The following is a 23,781-nucleotide window of genomic DNA, read 5'->3' as shown; positions in this document are numbered from 1 at the left end:
AATCCTCCGGGTTTTGCCTCTTGCGACTCCGCCATTAAACCTCCGAGCAAGAGGAGGAGGAAGCGGCTGCAGGTTTAAAGCGAGAGATCGGGGCAGTTGCAGAGATCGCCTGCTGCAGCCTCCGACGCGCCCCGCTTCCAGCCGGGGACGGTGCCAGGGAACTGTAGTTCGCGCCCGCGGGCGCCGAAACGGAGCTGAGCGAGCGGGGAGCAGCGCCGGTACGAACCGGGATGGCCATCGATCGCGGTAGGAACCGGGATCGCTCCGGTTTTGTCGCTGTGGCAGCTTCTATCGAAGCCCTGCAGCCCTCCCTGCGAGAGGGAAATCCCGTCGGGAGCTGGATGAGCCGCCCGCATTAGCGCCTGCCTGCAGCCCAATACTGTCTGCACTGGCTGGCAGTGGCAGCGGCTCGCCAGGGTTTCAGGCGGGGGGACGGACGGTCCCAGCCTCACCTGGAGATGCAAGGGATCGTACCTGCATGCTAAATGTTGTTTGTTTATATCCCACTGACATTGGAAGCTAAGCTTATACCAAGCCAGACCAATGGTTCATGCAGCCCAAGACTGCCTGCACTGGCCGGCTGCCCCAGCCTCACCTGGAGATGCCAGGGTTCAAACCCTGGGGCATTAAGCATACAAAACATTAGGTACCTTAGGTTCATGTCCCCACTTGGCTGCGAAGCTTTCGCTGGGTGTCCCCGTGCCAGTCACTGCCTCTCCGCCTAACCTACCTCGCAAGACTATTGTGGGGATTAAATGAGGAAGTAGAGAGCCATGTCGGCCAGCTTGTGTGTGTGTGTGTGTGTGTGTGCCTCTTCCATGTGAGGTCTGGAGGGTGGCAACATGAGAACAGGGCCTTTCCTGCGATGGTTCCCCATTTGTGGAATGCTCTCCTCAGGGAGGCTCGCCTTGTATATATTTAGGTGCCAGGCAAAAACATTCTTTTTCAACCAGGCCTTTGGCTGATTAATACTCTACAGCCTTTTTAATGTGTTTGTGTGTGTGTTATGGCTTTGTTGTTTCTGTTTTAAGTATTTATTTGTGATTTCACTTTGTGTTTTTATCTTGCGTACCACCCTGAGATTAAAAAAATTCCTTCCAGTAGCACCTTAGAGACCAACTAAGTTTGTCATTGGTATAAGCTTTCGTGTGCATGCACACTTCTTCAGATACTCTGAGATTGTTTGATGAAAGGCAGTATATAAATTTTAAAAAGATAATAATGCAATCAAGGAAATTAATGAATTAATGAAATACTTAAAGATGCTGAACTTGGTAGCTAATTGGCATCTCTCTTCTTTAATTCACATTGAGACGTGCACACCTTGGCTCCTTTTTCTGGGTTTTTAAGAGTACCGTATATTCTGGGCGTATAAGACGACCCCCCAACTTTTCCAGTTAAAATATAGAGTTTGGGATATACTCGCCATATAAGAAATACGACCTGGCGTATAAGACGACCCCCAACTTTTGAGACGATTTTCCTGGGTTAAAAAGTACGTAGTCTTATACGCAGGAATATACAGTATGTGCTATGGTCATCAGTTCTCCCTGTATCTCCTCTCTCCCTCCCCACTTGTGTTTTAAACAGTCCATTGTTTCTCACTCAGGAAGACTATCGCCTAAACACTGAGCATCACTGCCAGGGAATGGTCAGGGGCAGGTGGTGTATATGACGGTTGAACCCCATTGACCACAATCCAATTCTTTAAAGGACTAGAAGATCAACCAAGAAGATAGTTGTTCCTTCTTTCATATTTCTGGCCAGACTTTCAGGGATTGAGAGCAAAGATAGTTTCCTGTCAATCATCCGGCTTCTAGATTGGCCCAGTGAACTTTGGAAGCGATGAAGAAGCAAAAATCTACAGGTCCGGAACTGGAACTCAGACCAGACCCAGCAGGAAAAGCAAGCAGGGTGCTCCTGCCTGGAATTAGGATGGAGCAACCAGGATATGGAGTGCCTCAAGACGGCAAAGGGGGACCTGGCAAGGGGAGGCAAGAGCAATGGGAAGCCCAGTGGCAGCAGTTCCTGAAGACCCTGCAGCCCCTTCACCCAGAAGATGGAAGCACCCCAGAGACGCCTGAGTCTGCCCCCTGGGAAGACGCCAAGGCCTTCCTGGTCTCCTTTGAGCAAGTGGCCAAAGCCTGCCGCTGGCCCAGAGGAGAGTGGGCAGCCCGGCTCCTGCCTGCGCTGAGCGGGGAAGCAGACGAGGCCTTCCGGAGCCTGGAAGCCAGAGACAGAGAGGATTATGGGAAGGTGAAGGCGGCCATCTTGCGAGGGGCCGCCCTGAGGACGGAGGCTGAGCGCCAACACTTCCGGCACTTCTGCTGCCAGCAGGTGGAGGACCCCCGGAGGATCCACCTGCAGCTGCAGGATCTCTGCCACCAGTGGCTGAAGCCGGAGAGACGCAGCAAGGAACAGATCCTGGAGCTGCTGGTCCTGGAGCAGTTCCTGGCCAGCCTCCCGCCATCGCTGCAGAGCTGGATCCGAGCAGGAGGACCAGAGTCATGTTCGCAGGCGGTGGCCCTGGCAGAGGAGTTCCTGGTGGCCAGCCAGCAGGTGGGCAAAACAGACAAATGGCAGGTGAGGGTTTTCATCCCTGGAGTCCCTCTCAAGAAACAGTGAACTGGATTCTTGCCGTCATCTGCAATTGTTCAGTTAGCAATGGGTGGGATATTTAGCAGGGAGGTGCAGTGAATTTTCTTCAATTAACCACACTAAGGTTGTTGAGCTAATCAATAGCCTTATTGGTTATTAGCACTGAGGGAATTAAAAATTCCAAAGCATCAGGTTAAATTTTATAAGTTAGCAAGTTATGTATCTCAGCAAAAAGCATGCATCTCTAGGTCATATGCAGCCTTAAAAATGGAAGCTTTTGGTTACCCAGGCAACACTTTTTACCAGACACAGGAAAGTATCATATCCGGATTCAGTGAGGTCATACAGGCCTCATCAACAAATTCCTTCTCTCTTTTCTTCATTTCATTTCACTTTTAATTTGTATACCGTCTTTCTATTTTACAGTACTCAAGGCGGTTTACAAGCTGAAGAAACAAAGAATGTACTCCTTATAAGCATCTAATCCAATACAAAAATGTGATAATAAAACATTACTTTAAAATAAGCAGAAGAAACAAAGAATGTACTCCTTATAAGCATCTAATCCAATACAAAAATATGATAATAAAACATTACTTTAAAATAAACAACTTTAAAATAAGCAACTTATATCAAATAAAGTAATATTCAACAATCCATTAGAATAGTATAGAATAATATTAAATTCCAGCATATAAACACTAAACAGAAATCCACTCTTAACAATTATAATAAATATTTTCTAAACTATAATCAATAAAAACAACGGCAAGTCACAGTGCATAAAATAATGCAATGCAAATTGAAAAGCAGAGACTGGAGGGTGGGGCAAGGCAGGTGGAAGAAGGCCTTTTCATAAATCAAAAGGCCTCTTGGCTTATTTTTTACAAAACCCCTCCACCTCAATAGCTTTTTGATGCTTTATTTTTTGCGCATACATCTTAAATGTATACATTTGGATGTTTTCCCACAGCATAGCCAAAGCTAAGGACACTTAGCTTAGCAGGATCTGCTGAACATCATTGGGGTATCTCTGAATGCTTTTTGTAAGATGCTAATATGTTTCTTCAGATGGCAAGAATTTTTCATACATGCAGCCATATGAAATGTTCACAACTGCTCCATTACCATTATAAAATATTCCTATTAAACACCATGTGTAGATAGCCAGTTGACATTTTTATTTTTATTTTTGTTGACATTTTATGACTGGTACTATTGCTACTGGCACAGGGAAGGGTTGAAATGAATGTCAAACTAAATGAAAAGGTGGATTAATACAAATTGTAATAAGTTTTTTCAGTAGAATAGAATAACTTTCATTGTGTTATTCCTTAGACCAGGGGTCCCCAAACTACGGCCCCCGGGCCGGATGCGGCCCAATCGGCCTTCCAATCCGGCCCGCGACGACCCCCGCCGCCCGCTGCCGCCGCCCGCTCTCACGGCGCGCGGCGCAGCGACGATCTAAAAAATCGGCAAAAAATCGCCGAAAATCCTTTGTGCGCATGCGTATGGGCCTCTCCCGACCCGGAAGAGGTCATTTCTGGTGCACTTCCGGGTCGGGGGAGGCCCATACGCATGCGCACAAGTGATTTTCGGCGATTTTCTCCCGCCCGTGTGCGTGTGCGCATGCGCACGGGCGCGCACTCCCCCGCCCTCCGGCCCGCTGCGCGCGCACTCCCCTGCCCTCCGGCCCACCGCGCGGTCGGCGCGGCGGGCACCGGCCCGCCGCGCGGTAAGTCTGGGGACCCCTGCCTTAGACCATAGCAGCACAGAACTGTAGTATCATAGAATTGTAGAGTTGGAAAGGAACCTGAGGGTCATCTAGTCCAACCCCGTGTAAAACAGGAATCTCAACTAAAGCATCCCTGACAGATGGCCATTGAACTAAGAGCCTCCAAGGAAGGAGAATCCACCTTCCCCTCAAGGAAGTGTGTTCCACGTTTTTCCTGATGTTTAGTCGAAATCTCCTTTCTTGTAACTTGAAGCTGTTTGTTCGAGTCCAACCCTCCAGAGCAGAAAACAAGTGTGCTCCATCTTCCATGTGACAGCCCTTGAGATATTTGAAGATGGCTATCCTATCTTCTTTTAGTCTCCTCTTTCCCAGGCTAAATATACTCCTTCAACTGTTCCTCATAAGGCTTAGTTTCCACATCTTCTATCATCTTGGTCGCCCTCCTCTGCACATATTCCAGCTAACAAAATTTAAACCAGATACCGTGTTTCTCATATTTTAGGCATCCCTACAAAATAAGGCATGGCAGGATTTTCCTGAGGTGGAAAAATATAAGGCTTACCTCGAAAATAAGCCGTACCAGGTGGTGGGAGCAGGTCTGTGGCAAAGAAGGGTTGCTGCTGCCGCGTTAACCCCCGGGACCTGGCTGCAGCCTCAGAGCGCAGAGCGCGCAGCCCCAGAACTCGGCTGCAGCCTTTGCGCACCGCGCCCGGACGCCCGGAACCTGGCTGTAGCCTCAGCGCGCAGCGCACGCAGCCCCAAGACCCGGCTGCAGCCTCAGTGCGCAGCGCGCGCAGCCCCAAGACCCGGCTGCAGCCTTTGCACACCACGCGCGGACACCCGGGACCCAGCTGTAGCCTCAGCGCGCAGCCCCAGGACCTGGCTGCAGCCTTTGCCTGCCGCGCGCGCAGCCCCAGGACCCGGGTGCAGAATTTGCGCACCGCGCGCGGACACCCGGGACCCGGCTGTAGCCTCAGTGCGCAGCGCGCGCAGCCCCAAGACCCGGCTGCAGCCTTTGCACACCGCGCGCGGACACCCGGGACCCGGCTGTAGCCTCAGCGTGCAGCCCCAGGACCCGGCTGCAGCCTTTGCCTGCTGTGCGCGCAGCCCCAGGACCTGGCTGCAGCCTTTGCCTGCCACGCGCCCAGCCCCAGGACCCGGCTGCAGCCTTTGCGCACCGCGCACGAACACCCGGGACCCGGCTGTAGCCTCAGCGTGCAGCGCGCGCAGCCCCAAGACCCGGCTGCAGCCTCAGCGCACAGCCCCAAGACCCGGCAGCAGCCTTTGCACACCGCGCGCGGACACCCGGGACCCGGCTGTAGCCTCAGCGCGCAGCCCCAGGACCCGGCTGCAGCCTTTGCCTGCCGCACGCGCAGCCCCAGGACCTGGCTGCAGCCTTTGCCTGCCGCATGCGCAACCCCAGGACCTGGCTGCAGCCTTTGCCTGCCGCGCGTGAAGACCCGGTGGGAGCAGGTCTGTGGTCCTTACAGATACAGGTACCGGTACTTAATTAAAAAATAAGACATCCCTTGAAAATAAGCCATGGTGTGTTTTTTTCAGGAAAAAATAAATATAAGACGTGTTTTATAATATGAGAAACACGGTAACAAAATGTACTTAACCTCTCTAATGAGTGGCCCCAGGTCAAATGACACAGGGCCTATGGAGAGCTTATGGCTTGATAGAGATAGCAGAGTACTGAGAAGGAAACTCAGAAGACAGAGGTGGAATGAATCATAGAATCAACTCGCCTTGAGGACTAGAATATTGTGCTGACTCTCAGGTGAAATCATAAAACACCAATTACTGCAAATTTCAAGTAGAATTCTGGTCTGACCTTGAATTGGCAGCCACCAGGACAAATTTTGCTCTTGGATCCTGCTTGCCCAATTCCTATAGGCATATTGTTGGCCACTGTGGGAACAGAATGCTGGACTAGGCGGGGCTTTGGTCTGATCCAGCAGGACTTTTGATAGGTAAGCTTTATTTGGTTCGAATAGCTCCTCGAATTAATACCCGAAGGGGGAGGGGGTTTAGGAGTGCAGAGCCCTTATCATTCCTGTGCCTCTGTTCTGAGAGGGGTTTTCTGTGCCTGTTTCAGGGGCCGCTGCAAGAGGTGTGTTTGGGTTCTCTGGATGCAGTTGAGGAGCCCTCGCATGCCACCAAGGGGCAGGTCTGCTACGAAGGGAAGCAGGACAGCGATGGGGAGATCAGCTTGCTGGGTAAGAAGTCACCAAATTAGTGTTTCACGTCGTTCTAGTTTCATGGATTATGAGAGGGACAAGATTTGGGCTGCCTCAGTCTTGTAGAAGGAAGGAACTCTTTTGTTTTGGGGAATCAGAACGGCTGCCCAAGTCTTCCAAGTCGAGATTTTATTTAATAGAAATGAATAAATCCCACCAGCATGTGAGGGCTTTAGAAACCCGATTCTTTTTTCTTTCAATTTCTTTCTGAATACTTGCATTTGGAAATTTTTAATGTTTGATGTTTTAGTATGTTTTTTATGTGTTGGAAGCCACCCAGGGTGGTTGGGGCAACCCAGCCAGATGGGCCAGGTATAAACAATAAAGTTATCATCATCATCATCATCCCAGTCTGTGCCTGTGTTGGATTTGAAATCCATTTTTATATTTTGTTGTTTAGTCGTTTAGTCGTGTCCGACTCTTCACGACCCCATGGACCATAGCACGCCAGGCACTCCTGTCTTGCACTGCCTCCCGCAGTTTGGTCAAACTCATGTTCGTAGCTTTGAGAACACTGTCCAACCACCTCATCCTCTGTCGTCCCCTTCTCCTAGAGCCCTCCATCTTTCCCAACATCAGGGTCTTTTCCAGGGAGTTTTCTCTTCTCATGGGGTGGCTAAAGTATTGGAGCCTCAGCTTCAGGATCTGTCCTTCCAGTGAGCACTCAGGGTTGATTTCCTTCAGAATGGATAGGTTTGATCTTCATGCAGTCCATGGGACTCTCAAGAGTTTCCTCCAGCACCATAATTCAAAAGCATCCATTCTTCGGCGATCAGCCTTCTTTATGGTCCACTTTTATATATGTAAGGTATTTAATTGTTTTTGGATATGCAATTGTCCATAGGCAGCAATCGTTTTAACTTTATAAATACATGTGCATGAGAGAGGGATAGCCCAAGCACAATATATCTATATCTATCTATATCTATATCTATATCTATATCTATATCTATATCTATATCTATATCTATATCTATATCTATATCTATATCGTGCAGTATTGTGAAATGGCTTCAAGATCCTTCATAGGGAGCCATCCATAAATAATAATACTAAATCTGGTTTATTATTATTACTAATCTCTTAACAGCAGAAATCTTGCTCCAGGAGAAAGCTGAGCAAAAGCAAGGTCTGTGCAATTTTTTAGCAGCTGTGTGCCAAAAGGGGAATTGGTGACTTTGGGTCTCTTTCCCCATCACTGCATGAAAACCTTCCCCTTCTCTCCTTTATGCAACTCTTAACAGAACAGGAAACTTACCATGCTCTGCTGCATCCAGACGCCCTAAAGGTGATGGGATTAACTTGCTCCCCATTTCTAAATTTCCCCTCGCCCTTTGCAGGCAGCGGAATCAAGTGCTCAGGTCACTCTCGTTCCTTGTCTCCTGCGGAAGGACAGAGGATGGCTGAATCAGGTCTGAATGAGGTACGAGACGTCCGGGTGGGTCAGCTTTTCTGTGTGGTGTGTTAAGACTATAGAGGAGCCAGGCTAACAGTGGATGCTGCGATGATTCCTCTTTCCTGGTTTTCTAACAGTCCTGGTAAACTGTTGGTTCATTTTTTTGCTCATTTAGAGGGAAGGAGCCTTTATTTAACAGACTTTGGGTACTCACAAATCATTAAAAAAACCTGCAAGCTGTTCACATAAAATGTAAAATGTACGTTAAAGTCTTTGATGAAGGTCATAAGTTAAAAACAAGTTGGCCAAAAAGCAAAATCCTTTTTCTAGTGCACGTGTGCACTGGAGTTACTTGAGTTCCTAGTCCTCATGGTTTATACAGTCGTACTTGGTTTTCGAATTTAATACATTCTGGGAGTCCCTTTGACTCCCAGAACAGTTTGGAAACCAAGGTGTGGCTTCTGATGGGCTGCAGGACCGTCCTGCAGCCAATTGGAAGCCACATCAGATGTTCAGGTTTCGATTGTTCGGGAGCCGAAACTTTTGAGTTCAAAGGCATTTGGTTCCACTGTACCTGTAGTAGATTGCCCTGTAAGGCTGGAACCCTGCCCACATTTACCTGCATATTGGGCAGTGGGGCTTGAATAGCACTGTAAAGAGTGCAAGAAAAGTGGGTGTCCCCCCTCCCTTATGCTTTACAAGTGGATCAAAGACTGTGGGATCCAACTAAATAATTGTGTGCAGGGATCAACTTCCATGAGCACAACGATGAGCGCATGCCTCCCCCAATTTCCTCCAGGCCTCTGGAGCCGATTTGGAGGAGAAGGAGGAAAAGTTTCATTGTGCTCATGGAAGTTATTCCATGTGCAATGAATAGCTCTAAATGCTATTTATTGTGCAACAAGATCTGACTGGGGAAATCAGTGGTGGTTCCTTTCACTTTTTCCCCAGGGGCTGGTGAGCCTCAAGGAGGCAGGTGTCTCCTTGCACCTAGTGGAGCCGACTCTGATCCAGCCAGCCCAACAGACGATGTTCTGGCAAGTCCTGCAGGAGGAAGATAGGAAGACAGAATCCTTGGGTAAGGCTTTGTCAATCTCAGGCCCCAGGAGCTGCTGTGGATGCTAGCGTAACTGATGGCCCTCTTTGGAATATATAGAAGGAGGGCGGAATAATTGAGTAACTAGATTGAGTATTTGACTCCTTTGAATAAATATTGCATACACAACTGACAGATGGAGTTCCTTTAATCCATTTCTTTCCATTTTCTCTCTCCTACCCTGTTTCTCATATTTTAAGACATACCCATAAAATAAGCCATAGCAGGATTTTTAAGCATTCAAGGAATATAAGCCATACCCCGAAAATAAGACATAGTGATAGGCGCAGCAGCAATGCCGGCCATGGCAGGAGGAGGAGGAAAAAAACAAGACATCCCTTGAAAATAAGCCATAGTGTGTTTTTTTGAGGAAAAAATAAATATAAGACGTGTCTTATAATATGAGAAACACGGTAACTATTATCTCCCATGTTAGTTTATTGTTATTCTTATATAATTACTCTCTCTCTCATTGTACTTTGGTAAGAACTGGACACAGATGAAGGGGAATGACAGTTTGAGGACCCTGTGTAAGAGATGGGCAAGGGGAGATATCACCAGCTTTGAGAAGAGAGGCATGAGCCCAAGGGACAGCTGAGAGGGCACACCTTTCTCTGTTAAGCTATACCAGGCATCCCCAAACTGTGGCCCTTCAGATGTTTTGGCCTACAACTCCCATGATCCCTAGCTAACAGGACCAGTGGTCAGGGATGATGGGAATTGTAGTCCAAAACATCTGGAGGGCCGAAGTTTGGGGATGCCTGAGCTATACTGATGAGGGAGGATCTTGTAGTTTCTGTTTCTTTACCTCCTTTCCTTAGTTTCTTTCTTTTCTAGATTAGTTGGCTCCTTTTATTGTATAGTCGTACCTTGGAAGTTGAACGGAATCCGTTCCGGAAGTCCGTTCGACTTCTAAAACATTCAGAAACCAAAACACGGCTTTGTTCAGCTTCAAATGGATAGAATTGATAGCACATAGCAAAAGGTGAAGTTTCTGAAGAAACTTAATTTTGTCTAGTGCATGCCTTTCCCAAAAAGAGCATTCCCCCACTATTATTATTTGATTAAAGGCATATAACACGTATTCTTCTGTAATATAAAGTTGGTGTGAGTTTTTTATATATACAGTGGTACCTTGGTTCTCAAACTTAATCCATTTCGGGAGTCGGTTCGACTGTTCGAAAACCAAGGCGCGGCTTCCGATTGACTGCAGGAGCTTTGAAAAGCATGGTTATTGGGTTTTGAACTGAGCTAGACATCATTCTCTCTGTGTTTCTCTTTTCCACTCAAGAGGGATTTTTGGCACCCAAACCAGATTTCCCCTCCCACCCCAAAAAGGAGGATGAGATGTTCCACCAGTTCTCAGTGCGATGTGAACGACCCTCGGACCAAGCTATGGGTAAGGGGTTGGCCACGTTTGCTATTTGCATTTGCCATGCAGAGCTGAAGGCCGTTCTTTTTTCTTTCTTTTCCGCCTCTCCCCAAGGTCATTGTGGGGACGCAGGTGGCGCTGTCGGTTAAACCACAGAGCCTAGGGCTTGCCGATCAGAAGGTCAGCGGTTTGAATCCCCGTGACGGGGTGAGCTCCCATTGCTTGGTCCCAGCTCCTGCCAACCTAACAGTTCGAAAGCACGTCAAAGTGCAAGTAGATAAATAGGTACCGCTCTGTCGGGAAGGTAAACGGCGTTTCCATGAGCTGCTCTGGTTCGTCAGAAGCGGCTTTGTCATGCTGGCCACATGACCTGGAAGCTGTACGCCGGCTCCCTCGGCCAATAACGCAAGATGAGCGCTGCAACCCCAGAGTCGGTCACGACTGGACCTAATGCATAGCTACCAAGTACCCCGTTTTCCCCGGGAAACCCCTGTTTTTACTTACCTTTTCCCGGTGGTCCCCCGTATCACTTCGTCTCCCGTTTTTCTCCGTCATTTTCTCCTGCCGGCGGCCATTTTTTTCCTTTCTGATTTGCCCTTCTATGGGCACCAAAAATGGCCGTCACTGGTTTCAAAAGTCGCATCTACGCATGTCCGGAAGTGTGTAGACGCGACTTCCGGTGTCGGCGGCGGCCATTTTTGGTTCCCATAGATGGGCGGGATGACACCAGAAGTTGCGTCGACGCACTTCCAGTCATGCGTAGAAGCGACTTTTGAAGCCGGCGGCGGCCATTTTTGGTGCCCATAGAAGGGCAAAATGACACCAGAAGTTACGTCGATGCAACTTCCGGTGTCACACGGCTGCCGGTCCCGGATTCTGCAGTCCGGGACTTGGAAGGTAAGCTAATGGTCAGAGGTTCCTTTACCTTTAAGGTCATTGTACACAGGTTCATCAGCATTTCTGATGACTAGTGGATGAACCAAAAAAATTATGCAGAACAGGACTGACTCCTCGTGCATTCTCTATTTTCCAAAATGCAGAAAACGTATGGAAATGTCAATGAGCTCCTTTCCACTTAAGATTTAAATCAAGTTTAACTATGATGCATTGTGTCCAAAGAAGCCTACAAGGTCTTGCACTTTTGCAACAGAACCTCCCTTTTCTCTGTCCTCTTGCGCACGCCCCAACTACCACCACCACCAAAAAAAATGCTTCACAGGGTAAAGGGAATGCCTAGAAAATATTTTGTGGGCCCTTAGACAGGCACTATCTCTTTGGTATTTTTGGTACCTTTTTCTTCCCACAAACCTTTTAAGCTGAGATCATTCCCAGTCTTATGTCTGTGTTCGAATTGTTTTAAATATGTTTTTAGGTGCTTTCATTGCTTTATCATTTGTAGGTTTGGGAAACAGGGCAGGGTCATTCCACGCCAAATCAGCTGGTGCTATGTGCTCTCACATCTCAGATTTTGTTCAGAATTTTTGGCACTTAATACCACTTTTGTACCTTGATTTCGAAAGAGACAAAAAATAGCTTTCTTTTGATACCAAAATAAGCCCAATTGGTTGAAAAATAAGCCGAACAGGAAGTTTTTTCCAAAACTGACGCAGAAATTGCATTAGTCCAGGCATCCCCAGACTGTGGCCCTCCAGATGTTTTGGTCTACAACTCCCATGATCCCTAGCTAACAGGACCAGTGGTCAGGGATGATGGGAATTGTAGTCCAAACCATCTGGAGGGCCGAAGTTTGGGGATGCCTGCATTAGTCTAAATTGTGCGAAAATTTTGGACCAAAAAATCTTAAAAAATTAATTTGAGGGTATCTAATAGGTATGTACACACACAAAAATTGAACAAAATCTGAAACATGACAGCACGCTCAAGTATTAAAATCAGGTGATTTGGTGTGGAATGACCCAGCAGGATATAAATTTCTGATGGTGATATGAGGCAGAAGCAATGAGGTGGCAGGAATCTGTAACAGAGTCCTATCTGAACATGGACAAAATGTCCTCTTTTTGTCTCTTTAGGTGATGGGAAGCGAAGTGATCTCAAGGTGGAGAATTCGCAGTATGGAGGAAATGAGGCAGAGCCACAACCAGATATGGGCCAAGGGAATGGACCAATAGCAGCTGAGCTGTGTGAGAAAAGATGTGAGTCCGACAGGGAGCAGGGGAAGAAGCCTCTAGAAACTGAGAATGAATCCAACAAGTTCTCAGAAGGTCTTGGAGTCGTAGGTAGAGGAAATTGCTCTGTTGATACCGGGGAAGAGAACCTCTCGTTCTCAAACCATGGTAGACGGACCCGCTGTAAATCAGGACATGTTGCGAAATGTGCTGGAGAGGACTGTTCCGAACGTCCCGCGATGGTGGGCTGCTTCCTGCAGAATCCAGACCGTCAGCAAAGGCATGCGGGGGGCAAATTATACCAGCGCTCGGAGAGCAGGCAACGCTCTCATCCGAGAAAGGATCTTCTTGGACAACAGAGCAGCCAAGCAAGAGGGAAATCCCACAGCTGCCCCGAGTGCGGGAGGAACTTCTCTCGGGGATCGCATCTGAAGCACCACCTGCGAATTCATACCGGAGAGAAGCCATACAAATGTCTCGAGTGCGGGAGCTGCTTTCCTCAGGGGATAAACCTGATGAGACATCGGAGAATCCACACCGGGGAGAGACCGCACAGGTGCCCCCGTTGCAAAAGTAGCTTCGCTCGGAAGGATCAGCTGCTCCGGCATCAGAGGACTCGCAAATGTCAGAGCGCTTGACAGTGCGCCCTGAGTGCGGGGAGGCCTTTGAGCCCCAAGGGGCACTGATCGGCCAGCAGAGAACCTGTGAAGGGCACCAGCAGAGCTCATTCTAGCTGGAGTTATGGGCGAACATGTTTCTAGTGGGCCTGCAGAAACTGCAAAGGAAGAGCTGTCTGGATCAGGCCAGTGGCCCATCTAGTCCAGCATCCTGTTCTCACAGTGGCCAACCAGATGCCCTAATGGGAAACCTGAAGGCAGGATTTGAGAACAAGAATCATCTCCCCTCCCATGGTTTCCAGCAACTGGTATTCTGAAGCATTGCTTCCTCCAGCTGTGGAGGCAGAGCGGAGGCGTCGTGGCTGGTAGTCGTTCAAAGCATAATCCGCTATGAATTTGTCTGAACATATTTAAAAGCCATCCAAGTTGGTGGCCATCACTGTAGCTTAACTGCGTGAAGAACGACTTCCTTTAATCCGTCCCGAATCTCCCAGCATTCAGCTTCCTTGGATGTCCACGAGTTCTGGTGTTCTGAAAGACGGAGGAAAATTTTCCTGTGTCCCCTTTCTCTGTGCCGTTTTATAGACTTCTTGCTTGCCTTTTAAGTTTCTCTGAACAAGTTTTAAGCAACCATTCCCCCTCTGGTTGAGCATTAGTCTTCGCACCAGGTCACATAACCAAAATACCTTCTCCAGGGGTGTTGATGGTGCTGTCATAGAATCATAGAACTGGAACGGACCACAAGAGTCATCTAGTCCAACTCTCTGCCAATGCCTGCACACTCCTCATTTAAAGCACCAAAGACGCAAAGGAATTAGATGATGTACGCAACTCCTGCCGTGAAAGTTTTATGTGCCCCAAAATGGCACGAGGAGGCAGTACCCATGAAGTGGGGTGGCAGTTGAACTTGATGGAATGTGCAGGATTAGCAAGTTGAACTGGTAAAATCAGAGAACAAAGTGGAAGAGTTTTCAAGGAGGAATGGAAAACCTTTGCCGATTATTCTTTTTAAAATGTTGTAAATATGCCAGCACGCTAGCACGTGTGAAATAAGTTCAGCAGTAAAAGTTATTTTGAGAATAAAGCTGAGAAAAGAAGATATAGATTAGTTGCAATGTGCAGCATCGAAAGATAATCGGGAGAAAGACATTGAGGGGTCGGGGGGGAGTTGACTTTTAAAGTGAATGTATACTGGAAAATGTTTTGATTAGTTGTATTTTATTTGTGAAAATTTATAAATATATATATATATTTAAAAATTAAATGTGTGGTGTGTACACTGGAGCAGTCTTCATCAAGCTGCTCCCCTTCCCCCTTTTATGTTTCTTTCTTCTAAAGGTTTGTCTTGTGCTTCTTCAGATCTCAGGGCTACCCTAAGGCTGCTGACAGGGATAGCTCAGTTGGTAGAGCGTGAGACTCTTTATCTTGATCCAGTATACCTGAAGGAGCACCTCCACCCCCATCGTTCTGCCTGGACATTGAGGTCCAGCTCCGAGGGCCTTCTGGTGGTTCCCTCACTGCGAGAAGTGAGGTTACTAGGGAACCAGGTAGAGGGCATTTTCAGTAGTGGCACCCACCCTGTGTAATGCCTTCCCATCAGATGTCAAAGAGAAAAACAACTACCAGACTTTTAGAAGACATCTGAAGGCAGCCCTGTTTAGGGAAGCTTTTAATGTTTGACGGACTATTGTATTTTAATATTTTGTTGGAAGCCGCCCAGAGTGCCTCGGGAAACCCAGCCAGATGGGCAGGGTATAAATAATAAATCATCACCATCATCATCATTTCAGGGTTGTGGGTTCGAGCGCCACGTTGCGCTATGTTCTGCCACTACTGCCTGAGGCTGCGTTCCTCTCAATGCATGTTGCTGCGAATCGCAAGTTGGGAGAGTCCTGTGCTGTTGTGCTCAGATCCTGCTTGTGGACTTCTCAATGGGGCATCTGGTTGGCCACTGTGAGAACAGGATGCCGGACTGGATGGGCCACTGGCCAGATCTAGCAGGTTATTCTTACATTCTAGATACAAGGGGTTGCGGGAGAAGAGATGTTTAATGGAGCCTGTAATGCCGTACAATAGAAGGAAGACCAGCAAAATTCCTCTCTCTTGTCTCTTCAGGTGACAGCAAGAGAAACTGGATCAAGATGGAGTGTTCTCAGTATGGAGGAAATGAACTGGAGGAATCACCTAGGTCTCTTCCACAGATGTTGTTGTTGTTTAGTCGTTTAGTCGTGTCCGACTCTTCGTGACCCCATGGACCATAGCACGCCAGGCACTCCTGTCTTGCACTGCCTCCCGCAGTTTGGTCAAACTCATGTTCGTAGCTTCGAGAACACTGTCCAACCATCTTGTCCTCTGTCGTCCCCTTCTCCTAGTGCCCTCAATCTTTCCCAACATCAGGGTCTTTTCCAAGGATTCTTCTCTTCTCATGAGGTGGCCAAAGTATTGGAGCCTCAGCTTCACGATCTGTCCTTCCAGGGAGCACTCAGGGCTGATTTCCTTAAGAATGGATAGGTTTGATCTTCTAGCAGTCCATGGGACTCTCAAGAGTCTCCTCCAGCACCATAATTCAAAAGCATCAATTCTTCGGCGATCAGCCTTCTTTATGGTCCAGCTCTCACTACCATACATCACTACTGGGAAAACCATAGCTTTAACTATACGGACCTTTGTAGGCAAGGTGATGTCTCTGCTTTTTAAGATGCTGTCTAGGTTTGTCATTGCTTTTCTCCCAAGAAGCAGGCGTCTTTTAATTTCGTGACTGCTGTCACCATCTGCAGTGATCAAGGAGCCCAAGAAAGTAAAATCTCTCACTGCCTCCATTTCTTCCCCTTCTATTTGCCAGGAGGTGATGGGACCAGTGGCCATGATCTTGGTTTTTTTGATGTTGAGCTTCAGACCATATTTTGCGCTCTCCTCTTTCACCCTCATTAAAAGGTTCTTTAATTCCTCCTCGCTTTCTGCCATCAAGGTTGTGTCATCTGCATATCTGAGGTTGTTGATATTTCTTCCGGCAATCTTAATTCCGGCTTGGGATTCATCTAGTCCAGCCTTTCGCATGATGAATTCTGCATATAAGTTAAATAAGCAGGGAGACAATATACAACCTTGTCGTACTCCTTTCCCAATTTTGAACCAATCAGTTGTTCCATATCCAGTTCTAACTGTAGCTTCTTGTCCCACATAGAGATTTCTCAGGAGACAGATGAGGTGATCAGGCACTCCCATTTCTTTAAGAACTTGCCATAGTTTGCTGTGGTCGACACAGTCAAAGGCTTTTGCATAGTCAATGAAGCAGAAGTAGACGTTTTTCTGGAACTCTCTAGCTTTCTCCATAATCCAGCGCATGTTTGCTATTTGGTCTCTGGTTCCGCTGCCCTTTCGAAATCCAGCTTGCACTTCTGGGAGTTCTCGGTCCACATACTGCCTAAGCCTGCCTTGTAGAATTTTAAGCATAACCTTGCTAGCGTGTGAAATGAGCGCAATTGTGCGGTAGTTAGAGCATTCTTTGGCACTGCCCTTCTTTGGAATTGGGATGTAGACTGATCTTTTCCAATCCTCTGGCCATTGCTGAGTTTTCCAAACTTGCTGGCATATTTGGTGTAGCACCTTAACAGCATCATCTTTTAAAATTTTAAATAGTTCAGCTGGAATATCATCACTTCCACTGGCCTTGTTATTAGCAATGCTTTCTAAGGCCCATTTGACTTCACTCTCCAAGATGTCTGGCTCAAGGTCAGCAACCACACTACCTGGGGTGTATGAGACCTCCATATCTTTCTGGTATAATTCCTCTGTGTATTCTTGCCACCTCTTCTTGATGTCTTCTGCTTCTGTTAGGTCCTTACCACTTTTGTCCTTGATTATGGTAATCTTTGTACGAAATGTTCCTTTCATATCTCCAATTTTCTTGAACAGATCTCTGGTTTTCCCCATTCTATTGTTTTCCTCTATTTCTTTGCATTGCTCATTTAAGAAGACCCTCTTGTCTCTCCTTGCTGTTTTTTGGAAATCTGCATTCAGTTTCCTGTATCTTTCCCTATCTCCCTTGCATTTTGCTTGCCTCCTCTCCTCCGCTATTTGTAAGGCCTCGTTGGATAGCCATTTTGCTTTCTTGCATTTCCTTTTCCTTGGGATGGTTTTCGTTGCTGCCTCCTGTATAATGTTACAAGCCTCCATCCATAGTTCTTCAGGCACTCTGTCCACCAAATCTAAATCCTTAAACCTGTTCCTCACTTCCACTGTGTATTCATAAGGGATTTGATTCAGATTGTATCTTACTGGCCCAGTGGTTTTTCCTACACCAAAGAAATGTGTCCATGGCAGCCAAGGTCCACGAGGAAAGATCTGAGTTCAACAGTGGACTGGAGAAGAAGCCACCGACAGCTCAGAATGAATCCAGTAGCCTCTCAGAAGGTCTTGAGGAGTCTTGGAGTGAAAAACACATGTTGTGCACCAGGGAGGAAAGGCCTTTGCGCGCCAAGTGTGATAAAAGCTCCCGGCACAAACCAAGACTTGTTACGAAACATGCTGGGGAAGACTCGTCTGACTGTCATATGCTGGTGGGAATCGTCCGGCAGCACCTAGGCGATCAGAGAAGGCAACGTACCAGTGAAATACTTTACCAGTCTCGCAGATGCGGGAAAATCTTCCATGAGAGAACTAAGGTCCTTAAACATCAGCAGTGCCACATAGCGAGGAAACCTTGCATTTGTCTGGAGTGTGGGAGAAAATTCTTACGGCAATCAGATTTGACAAGGCACCGGAAGACTCATACGGGAGAGAAACCTCACACTTGCCTCGTGTGTGGGAAAAGCTTTGTACGGAAGGAACACCTGAGGAGACATTTGAGAACCCACATGGGAGGGAAACATCACAAATGACTTCAGTGTGGCAGAATAGTTTCCCGGAAATCTGAGCTGATCAGACATTGAAGAACTCACAAACATAGAAGCGTATCAGGTCCCAAGAGGGGGAAAACTTTGGGTTCAGACACTCAGAGCTCCTCCATCAAAGAATCCATAGACTCTCTTTCATGGGAGGTGTTTAAGCAGAGGTTGGTTGGATGGATCCTTTAGTTGAGATTCCTGCAACGCCTCAGGGGTTGGGACTAGAGGACCCTCAGAGTCCCTTCCAACTCTATGATTCTATCATTCTGTGACATGAACAAGAATTGATGATCTGAGAGAGCATAGGCAGACTTTTTGTGAGAAACAGAAAAAAAATAAACCTTTGGCCTTATCATAGGTTTCCTCCAAGGGGTCAGAGGGAATTCGAGATACGAGACTGAGTTATACAGAGTGAGGCCATTGGCTATCTGGTCCACTACTGTGTAGCAGACCGCCAGCAGGGATCGAGAGCTAAAGGAGATCCCAAACTCTGTGACTCGTGGGCTGCCAAGAATCTGCTAGCTTCATTCAGGCGGTCTGCAGCATGTCTGCAGTCAGTGTTAATATTTTCAGCTGTATTTTTTATTCAGTCTTTTGTTTCTTATGTTGTATCTTACAATGTTCCCGTTTGAATTCTGTGGAATGTGAATTACCCTGTGTGATGAAATAAAATGTGTAAGTAATAAAAGGAACAATAGAAGCACAACTAAAAAAACCTTACACTGCAGGGATGTCCAAAGTCCTAAGAAAAAGCTCAACAACTTCGGGGGGAAATTGTACAAAATTTTACAAAAAGCTCAGCAACTTTAGTCGGCCCTCATGTGTGTTCCCTTCATCAAATCTGGCTCTCTTTGAAAAAAGTTTGGGCACCCCTGCCCTACAGCATCTAAGACCGCACATTTCAATTGCTAGGAGAGGCAGAGACAACATTAAGCCAAGTCCATCCGCAATTTTCAAGTCCATGAGGAACGGATGTTTGGAAACGACTATGTTAGAACCTCCATGTAGGGCAGTGATGGGGCTGAAATCCCCTGATCAGGAATTGTGTCTGTTTGAGGGTATGTATATCTGAGGTGGGTCCATTTATTGCTGACCCCTAGCATATTCTGCAAGAATCCTATTCTACACAAAATTCCTCTGTCAAGTGTCAGAAATAGACTGGGTTCCTGAACACCTCAGGAACACATTTTTGGGAGGTTGCTGAAATCTCTTGGATGCCCATTGACCTGCCCCAGAAAATTAGTTCTGCTCAGAGTACACCCACTGGAATTAATGGGCGCATTCGTTATTTTCAATGGGTGTACTGTGAGTATGGCTAATGTTGGATGCAACCCACAATTCCCAGGGTTTGAGTCTCTGTGTTGTCCCCTTTCCGCTTGAACAGAGAAAACATGTAAAATAGAAAATAGCTTATTATGCAAAAGAGGGGGAAATAAACCCATTTGCCTTGATTGGCTTAGCTAATTTAACTGTTTAGGGAATTTTTTAATGTTTGATGTATTTATTGTGTTTTTAATATTTTATTGGGAGCCGCCCAGAGTGGCTGGGGAAACCCAGCCAAATGGGCGGGGTATACAACAACAACAACAACAACAACACAAGCTACAACATCCATCTTTCCCAAGAGCAGAATCTGGGAACGTTGACATTTATTATTTTATGGAGAGGGTGATCTTTGAGGTGGTGGGGAGGGGGGAAATACTGTAGCTCAGTAACGACGTGATGAATTAGAACAGGGGTTCCAAAAATGTGGCCAAGCTTCCTTCAAGCAGTTCATGGCATGTCTGCATTAAATGTCCAAATTGATTTTTAATTGTATTTCTATTGCTTTTTTTTATTTCCTCTGTTGTGCTGCAATTTGAACTCTATGGAACGTAAATTGTCATACTGCGTAACACAAGAAAAGGAGAAGCAATAGAAATACAATTAAAAATTGCACAGCATCTAGCACATTGCAGTAGCGACATTAAGTGATTTGACAAGTCTGGCCTTTTTCAAGTGGTCCGTGGGGGGAGAGTTTTGGGAACCACTGAATTAGAGTATACAAAAGGCAGGGAGAGCAGCGATAAGGATTCTCTTGACAAGAGGTGACCAGAACATAGACAAAACCCCTCTCTTCTTCTCTCTTTAGGTGATGGGAAAAGACATTGGATCAAGATGGAGAAATCTCAGCTAGGAGAAACTTTGCTGGCAGAAGCACATAGGACGTTAGCAGAAACATCCCAATGGGATTTCCCTGAGGCATCTGAAATTTATGAGGACCGATGGGAATCCAAAGAGCATCAGGAGAAACAGCTGCTGATGGAGAACAAGAATGAATACACAGAGGTTGTACAAATTCTCCCACCTGCTGTTAGCACCATGCAGACACAGGGGGGAAAGCTCTTCTCTAAGCAGGTCAGAAAATCCCGCTACAAATCGGGACTTCTTATGATCCCTAACAGGGAGAACGCCTATAAAAGTCCCACGCTGGAAGAAAACGTCCAGCTGAAATGTTTCTTGGATAACCATCCAGGAATCTCTGCAGGCGAGAGGCAACATGAGCTCTCTGAGGGCAGGAAAGGCGTCCGCCGTGGGGACGGTTTGATCGGGTATCAGAACAGTCGCACGCAAGCGGATCCCTACGAATGTCCCGAGGATCGGAAAAGCTTCGGGAACAGAAAGGCATTAAAGCGGGATCAAGGGATTCAGACAGAGGGGAGGAGATACCAATGTGCGCAGTGCGGGAAGTTCTTCAGACACAGGCAGACGCTGGCTAAGCACCAGAAAATTCACACGGGAGAGAAACTGCACGAGTGCCCCGCGTGTGGGAAAGGGTTCACCTCTCGGGAGCCGTTACTGAGACATCAGAGGATCCACACGGGAGAGAAGCCGTACGAATGCCCTCAGTGTGGAAAGTGCTTCAGGCAGAGGGTGCACCTGATGTGCCACCAGAAAACCCACACGGGAGAAAAGCCGTTCAAATGCCCCGAGTGCGGGAGGAACTTCTCTCGGAGGGATAAGCTGATCAGGCACCAGAGAATCCACAGAGGGCAAAGGCCTTATTCGCACCCGGAGGGCGGGAACAGTTTCGATCAGAGAGCAGCGCTGGCAAAACACCAGGGCCTCCAAGAAGGGTGCTGAGAGACTGCTCTCTAGACGGCAACACATTTTCCACAGTCAGGAGGGAAGCAGGGACTCGAGCTCCCGTCCCCGAAAGCCTCTTTTAAGCAGGTTGCATTGCCACAGAGAAATAAATACAGTGGTACCTCAGTTTTCAAACATAATCCATTCCGGAAGACCGAGTTCCGAAACATTTGAAAACCTAAAACTCAATACGGCAGCCGCATGGCATGTTCAACTTCCGAGGTGTGTTCAAAAACCAAAGCATTAACTTCTGGGTTTACGGTGTTCAGAAACTGAAATGTTTGTCAACGGAGACATTCGAAAACCGAGATACCACTGTAAATAAAAGGAGATGCCAAGCCTCTAACTGAAAATTTCCTCTGCGACCTGTGCAGTACAAGAAAGAACATGCATCGCGTGGCGTTTCGTGAGCAGACCTGTTTCTTCAGAATCCCTGTTTGCAAAGCTCTGAAGGAGTACAATAATAAAATGAATTCTGACTGGGTACCTACCGGTACTGTCTCCTTTAATCGTGGCCGAGTCTCATGCTTGCCTCTGTGCTATGAACATTGAGGATTAAAACTCATGTGGGAAGCCATGACGGCTTAAAGTGGCAATAGAGACCAGGCAGAGGGCCTTCTGGGTAGTGGCGCCTGCCCTGTGGAACACCCTCCCATCAGATGTCAAGGAAATAAACAACTATCTGACTTTTAGAAGACATCTGAAGGCAGCCCTGTTTAGGGAAGTTTTTAATGTTTTATCGTGTTTATAATATTCTGTTGGGAGCCTCCCAGAGTGGATGGGGCAACCCAGCCAGTTGGGCAGGGTATAAATTATTATTATTAGAGTGCTTTACATGTATGCTGCAAGCGGGGCCTTCGTCTCTGGTTGTTATTCGCTTGCATTAAATGATTACTGTATATTCCTGCGCATAAGACTACTTTTTAACGCAGGAAAATCTTCTCAAAAGTTGGGGGTGTCTTATACGCCGGGTCGTATTTCTTATACGGCGAGTATATCCCAAACTCTATATTTTAACTGGAAAAGTTGGGGGGTCGTCTTATACGCCCATCCGTCTAGTTATAACAATGCAGAAGAGTGACAATGAGAGACAGAGGTTCCATCTGCCCCATACATTTAAAGCAGTACTGTATTATGTCACTAGTCACAGCTTCACCCAAAGGATTATGGGAACTGTAGTCTGTTACAGGCGCTGAGAGTTTTTAGGAGGCCCCTATTCCCCTCATAGTGCTACAGTTCCCAGACTGGTTTAAGAATCCCTTGCCCCAAGGAACTCTTGTGAATCATAGCTTCATGAGGGCAATAGGGGTTTCCTAGCAACTCTCAGCATCTTTAACGAACTACAGCTCCCTTTGGGGGAAGCCATGACTGCTTAAAGTGGTGTAATACTTCTTCTTTTTTTTTTTATTTTTTATTTTTTATTTATTTTATTTGCATTTCAAATCATTACAAATTATATCGACACCAACAGAGGAAGACGGGAAAAAGAAGGATAAGAAACCTATTATGGATTATAAGCTGTTATAAATCAAGAAATCATATAAAATGGTAAATCATATACATTTAACATATTATAGCAATATAAAAGTAAACTTCAACAAATTAATGACCAACAAAGGGAACTTAAAGAAAAACATAAATAAAGAGAATGAGATTAAAAGGTAACTAAAAGAAGAAAAATAAAGAATTATATATAAAAAAGATATATATGTGTGTGTGTGTGTGTGTGTGTGTGTGTGTATATATAGTTTACGATTTTCTAACCCCCACCATCCCACCCTCCACCCACCACACGTGAAAGTTGTGCTTCCAGCCAACTTCGTTCTGCGCCTTTTGTGTTTTTTTTTTCAGTCATCTGTATACCTGAAACATTATTATTTATCTCTTAATAGGTCTTTCGTACCTGAGTCATCAAATGGCTTCTGCAAATGAGGGTTTTTCCATCATTGTCATTATATAATTTCTGTATTTCTCCCAATCTTTATTTCTGGTTTCCTCATTAATTCCTTTAATTTCAGCATATTTCGTTGCTGAATTGTAGTATGTTAGCAATTTTTTCTGCCAATCATCTTTGGTTGGTACCTTATTGCTTTTCCAATTTAAACCAATCAAATTTCTGGCTGCTGTTGTAGCATACATTACAATGCTTCTATCTTTGGGCCGAATTTCATCATGTAGTATACCCAGGAGGAATAATTCTGGGTTCTTTTTAAATGAGTACTTAAGAATTTTTTTCATTTCTCTATAAATCATATCCCAGTAGGGCTTTATTTCATTACATCTCCACCATATATGGATGTAACTACCTATTTCTGTTTGACATCGCCAGCACTTCTCATCAGCTCCTTTATACATTTTGGATAATTTTTGTGGTGTTAGGTGCCATCTATGTTGCATTTTAATTAAGTTTTCTTTTAAGTCGTAGCTTGGCGTGTAATTTATATCCCTGTTCCATAATTTCTCCCAGCTGTCTACCGTGATTGCCTTCCCCAAATCTTGTCCCCAACGGATCATTGAAGCTTTGGTTAATTCTTCTTTTGTTTCCCATTCCAATAATAAGCTGTATAGATTTTTTATATATTTGTT

At 46.3% G+C, this 23,781-nt stretch overlaps 1 protein-coding gene across 5 annotated transcripts; it reads left to right on the top strand.

Moving 5' to 3' along the window:
* Positions 1-2: 2 nt before the first annotated feature.
* On the top strand, positions 3-22,849 carry LOC118081160 (zinc finger protein 566). Of its 5 annotated transcripts, none has more exons than XM_035107425.2 (8): positions 3-218; positions 1,610-2,583; positions 6,435-6,555; positions 7,917-7,999; positions 8,924-9,050; positions 10,360-10,467; positions 12,471-12,593; positions 20,201-22,849. In XM_035107425.2, the coding sequence occupies exons 2-8, from the start codon at positions 1,846-1,848 to the stop codon at positions 21,190-21,192; spliced, it is 2,292 nt and encodes a 763-aa protein (XP_034963316.1). In that variant the 5' UTR covers positions 3-218; positions 1,610-1,845; the 3' UTR covers positions 21,193-22,849. The 5 variants fall into 5 exon arrangements, with proteins under 5 accessions (XP_034963316.1, XP_034963315.1, XP_034963317.1 ...); XM_035107424.2 differs by having other exon boundaries at positions 3-246; positions 1,614-2,583; XM_035107426.2 differs by having other exon boundaries at positions 3-246; positions 1,610-2,559.
* Positions 22,850-23,781: the final 932 nt, after the last annotated feature.

Source organism: Zootoca vivipara, chromosome 2, assembly GCF_963506605.1.
Source record: "Zootoca vivipara chromosome 2, rZooViv1.1, whole genome shotgun sequence".
Lineage (NCBI taxonomy): Eukaryota > Metazoa > Chordata > Lepidosauria > Squamata > Lacertidae > Zootoca > Zootoca vivipara.
The sequence above is the reverse complement of the archived record's forward strand: the minus strand, read 5'-3'. Positions and strand labels throughout refer to the sequence as shown.